Raw genomic sequence first — 5,282 nt, 5'->3', positions numbered from 1 at the left:
TATACACATAATTATTAAATATATACTTTCAAATATAAATAATTTCACATCAAGCTTCACAGGATAAAAACATGTAAACATACACACCTGGTTCTGGTCAAGTAAAACACAAAACCACAAAGTAACCACATGTTCAAGAGTGCACTTGAAGGAGAATGAGGGAAGGAACAGACATGTAAACAACAAAGATGAGCAGTTGTACCACAAAGGCCCTGCGAGGGTCCATTTCTTAAGGCTGTAGTAGCAAAAAAGCTCCTTGTTCAGTTAAGACTTCTCCCTTCACCCTGTCACATTTATTCTTGAGGGACTTCAAAATGAGTGTGGAAATTCTGTAAACACTAGACTAGAACTGAGTCAATCCTGTTGAAAACAGAGATGACAAAATAAACCATAAACTACAGTAATATTCATCGCATCAAACAATAACTTTAAGGACTTTTTGTTACAGTTCACCACAGTAAAGCACCATAACCTTGAAATGGGGATGGACAAGAAAACAGAGATGGATGCTTTATAAAAATGTCTTCAATAGCCTCTGTGAATGATAGATGTGACTACAAACAGAAAACAAGCAACAGCGGATGGCAGAGCCTTAGCACACCAGACCACATGCCACAGCATAATGCCACAGATTCAAACTGAAAAAAATTTTCCAGCTCATAATGAAGCAAGTCCCACTGGTCCTCTGAAAAAGAAAGCTCATCATCTGCCAGTGAAAGAAAACACTTAAACAACAGATTGGCCAGCCGAAGCATGACAAGCTCTTTTTTACCGCTTTTAAAGGGCATCTCACCCTCTCCCACCTGAGTAGGCTCCAAAAGTTGACTGCAGTGAGCACCGGATTCCCCAGCACCCTGCCTCTGAGGATCCTCTCCCGGGCCCTCAGGGTCTGTATGCTTGTAAAAACAGTTCTCTCCAAATGGGCAGAAACCCCTGCTTTGAGCAAAATACCTGCAAGTCTTGTTGCTCATTGCCTCCTTGTACTGCTGAATAAGTTTCTGCTTCTCTTCCTCCTCCTCCACCCAGAACTCACTGGGAATGACAAAGTTGGAGGTGACCCTGCACTGTGGACAGGACTTGACGATCCTGTTGCCAAACTGTTTGTCAGTCCTCCACCTGCGGATACACTTAAGACAGTAGGTGTGGTTGCAGTTGGAGAGGATGCCAAAGCGGCAATCACTGGGGTTGGCTTTCTCATAGACAACCTCCATGCAGATGCCACACACTTTGTCCATACTTCGCTGCACTGCAAACGAGAGTTCCATATCCTCCTCGTGCGCTTCAATGCAAGCCTTTATATGGTCTTCCCTCTGCACAGGATCCAGAGGGTGCAAGACCTGACGCCCACACATATCGCATATCTCTCCATGGAGATACATGCAGCTCTCCCCACGAAAGCACTGCCCCATTGCAGCATCCCGGCAAAGCGGCGGCCCCCTGCCCACTGCAATCTGTTCCCTCTCAGTCACTGAGCTCTGTGGAGGAGCGCTGGGAACAATAGGGAACATGCGGCCCCGGTAGGGTTGCCCAGGAACAAACTCAATGGCATTCTCCCAGCCTTCCGCACCTGCTCCTCCAGCAGCTTCAAGGCCTGCATTGTCTCTCCCAGCTTCAAAGGAACCCCCTTCAGCAGCCAAGCCAATCACAGGCAAGGAGCAAGAGGATGCAGCGGGAGGGGCTTCCGCCACTTCCTGAGGCAGGGTCTCAGTTTGCGCAGCCGTGCTAGGGCCTTGGTCTGCAGGACCAGGGCCCTCCCTGGCCACCTGCCGGCCCGAGAGGTCATGAGAGTAACGACAGTTCTCCCCCTCCTTGCAAAGCCCATGCAGATAATACCTGCAGGTGACTTGCTTCGTCCAGCTGCCACCACTCCGGCCCCGCAGGAGACTGAGCCCAGCCCCTCCCCCTGCAGCCTGGGCAGGCCTCAGACGTGACGCACGGAGGGGGGCCGGACCTGCAGCTGAAAATTGCCGGAAGACCGGGCGCGTGCGGAGGGAAGGCCCAGATGCACCCTCCCCTGCTGCCTCGGCACCCCCAGATGCCCCAGGTGCCTCAGAGGCTTCAGAGGGAGCTGCAGGCTCTTCCATGGCAGCTTCTTCTCCCCCAAAGGGTACCGGAACTTCTCCGGTGTCTCTTCCTTTCGGCTTGAGGCCCAGAGAGCCGGAGCTGGCACCGGGGTCTCTTGTCTAGGAAGTGTGCATCTTTTTTCCTCTCCCCGGCTCTCTTCCTGTGATATGGGTTCCTACTTCCTCTCTGGGCAGGCGCGGCGGACACTTCCTGTGAGGGCAACGTCAGTACTCTCTCCGTTCTGTACGGTCTGTACAGTGTGTGTGGTGGTTCCGTAACCTCCTTTGTTCTCGGCAGTCGGGGCTGCCCCGCCCCTTCCCGGGCCTCTGCCCCTGCTCCTCCACACGCCAGCTGGCCGATCCCGAAGCCTCTCGCTCGCGGGCTTCTCTGGAGGACGTAATCACAACTCTCGGAGGTTTTAATTTAATCTCTTACAGCGTTCACTCAGACACATTGTTCTTTATTGCATTTTCATATATGTCTATTTTAAAAATCATACTCTTCCCCGCCCGTCGCTGTTTATGCTGGAACAGCTCATTCATGAATTTCATAATTTTTTTTTCTGTTCACTCCATTTTATGCCTACATGGGTCTTTGTGTGTGTGTGATTGCCCGTCCCCCCCACCCCCCAGCCGTGTGTCTGTCACTGTGGAAAGCTTTTTGTGGACAAGACATGATTTCTTTCGGTCTTTATTCAGGAAATTCTTACAAGCTTACTTGGGAAATGCTCATTGCCGGCAAGGCATTAGCAGCGAGTGCTTCTGATCTGAGGCCACTTTAGTGCTCTCAGATGTCTTAGTTTGTAGTGATTTTCAGTTCTCCCTTCCCACTGTGCAGATGCTGCAGACTTCATAGAATCCTGACACAGCTTAATAAGCTACTGCCCTCTGTGTGACCCTGGCTTTTATTTTCTCTTGCCCGCTTAACTCATGGTGGCCCTTTGTTCCCCAGTCTTTCAGGGGGGTTTGTCTGGTATTGTGACAGCCCTGCCTTTCATAATGGGTTCTCTATCATTCTGCTCACAAGTGGTGCTGTTTAATTTTCTCTGTGAGCTCTTTGTCATTGTGCAAATGTATTTCAGTAGATGAGTTTAAAAATGAAATAATGCCTCCTTTGCTGAGAGTACTTATGACGGGTGTATACTGAATTTTATCGTGTGTTTTCTGCATTGAGAAATAATCTTATTTTTCCTCTTTATCTTCTTAATGTGATTACTTGCTTTGACAGGTTTTCAGATATTTAATTTACCATTCCCTCCCCCCAGGAGCAAATCTTTCTGTGTTATAATGTTTTACCATTTTATATATTACTGGATTTTGTTTGCCAGAATGAGTTTTTTGGAATTTATGGCGTAAATTTTAAAATGGGAGAAAATCTGTATAGTAGCACAGAAATCAGATTGAAGCAACTAATAAAGAAAAAAAAAAAAACACCTGTGAAATAAGGGTAATGAATCAAGTATAATAATTTAAATGGATTATTGAGAACTAAATTTCTGGTTAAATTTATTAAGAAAAAATGAAGAAGCCTCAAATAATATCAGAAATTAAAAAGTGGTATCTCTACATTAATAACAGGCATGAAAAATCATGAGAGGATATCAGAAACAAGGTTTAGTCATTAAGTGTGAAAATTTATACAAAATGGTCTTATTTCTAAAGCTGCATCTATTATTAAAAATAGGAGCAGAAAAAGAAACAAATACTGGCCTGTTACATAAATTAAATCTGTAATTAAAAATTATTCCCTAAATGAAAGATTTTAAAGCTTTCTATGTGAAGTAAATAGGCAAAAAGTTCTATATTGTTGTCAGTTCTAGCCAGTGCCATAAGGCAAGCAAATAAATAAAAGATGTTATAATTGTAAAAGAATGATTAGTAGGAGACAGCAAAAAGTTGAGAAAAAAAATTACTGGTAAACCATTAGGTTTAATAAGCACATTTAGCAAGGACATTGGGTAGAAATACAATATACCAAACTGTTGTATTTCCATTTAAGTTAAATAACACTTAAACATTTAAAATACATAACATTTATAACAACATAAAAAGTTATCTGCCCCAGAAGTCAAACTAAATAAAGTTGTAGAAATTAAAAGCATGTTTTATTTAGGAAGACTTAAAGAAATCAGGGGATACTCTGCTCATGGCATAGGAGCTAAGCTCAATATTTTCAAAAGGTAAACTTTTTTCTAATTTGGTAATTATGAGAATATTGCTGTTTTCCACATGACTGTAGGAAGTCTTGGTGATTTTGATTTTTTTTTCTTTGTATAGTTACTGAGTTTTGTATTGGGGATGCCAGTTCTTCCAAAGTCTAACTTGCATTCTCTTTCCTCTCATAAATGCATTGGTTTGTGGATATTTCTTTGGCAGCCCCAAAGATTTTCACAGGAAAACAACTTAGAGCGTAAAGAGTGGATTTATATATTGGCTTTTTTTTTAAAATTTAATTTTATTTTTTCAGTGTTCCAAGATTCATTGTTTATGCACCACACCCAGTGCTCCATGCAATACAAGCCTGGTGGTGGATATTAAGGAGGGCATTGTATATATCAGGCTTTTTACAGATTCACAAACATACGAATCTTGAATTATTATTTTGTTAAATGGTAATATGTTACCAGCACTGTCTTTAATTTATATTTGATCCACTTTTTATAGACCAGCACTGTCCATTAGAGTGTTCTCTGATGATTTCATGCATGTGCTGTTCAGTATTCTAGTTTGATAGCTATTGGCCCCACATGGCTCTTTTTTCTTTCTTTTCTTTCTTTCTTTCTTTCTTTCTTTCTTTCTTTCTTTCTTTCTTTCTTTCTTTTTAAGACAGGGAGCACAGCAAAAATGGGGAGGGGCAGAGAAAGAGAGGATGAAAAAGAATCTTAAGCAGGCTTCACCACGGTGCTCAATATCATGACCCTGAGATCATGACCTGAGCTAAATCAAATGTTAGCTGCTCAACTGACAAAGCCATGCAGGTGCCCCAAGCCCCATGTGGCTCTTGAGCACTTGAAATGTGGCTAGATTGAGGGACCGGATTTAATTTTAAATTTAGTTTAAATAGCTGCATAGGGATAATAGCTACTATATTGGACAGTGAAGTTCTAAGTAATATTTGTCTGTGCCATATCCTCCCTCACACAGGAGGGAACAGAGATTTTCTAACCTGTCTAAGCTTATGCAGCTGTCATAGGGCAGCCTTTGTTTTCAGGCCCATAC

The 5,282-nt window shown here is 43.2% G+C and overlaps 1 protein-coding gene across 1 annotated transcript; it reads right to left on the bottom strand.

Moving 5' to 3' along the window:
* Positions 1–592: 592 nt before the first annotated feature.
* On the bottom strand, positions 593–2,084 carry MKRN3 (makorin ring finger protein 3; the record flags this gene model as incomplete). The annotated part of the gene is given in 2 exon segments (XM_080808435.1): positions 593–646; positions 648–2,084. Coding segments are annotated over 2 exon segments (1,491 nt in total).
* Positions 2,085–5,282: the final 3,198 nt, after the last annotated feature.

The sequence above is a fragment of the Martes martes genome, assembly GCF_963455335.1.
Source record: "Martes martes genome assembly, chromosome: 7".
Classification (NCBI taxonomy): domain Eukaryota; kingdom Metazoa; phylum Chordata; class Mammalia; order Carnivora; family Mustelidae; genus Martes; species Martes martes.
Note: the sequence above shows the minus strand (reverse complement) of the source record. Positions and strands in the feature narration are given on the sequence as shown.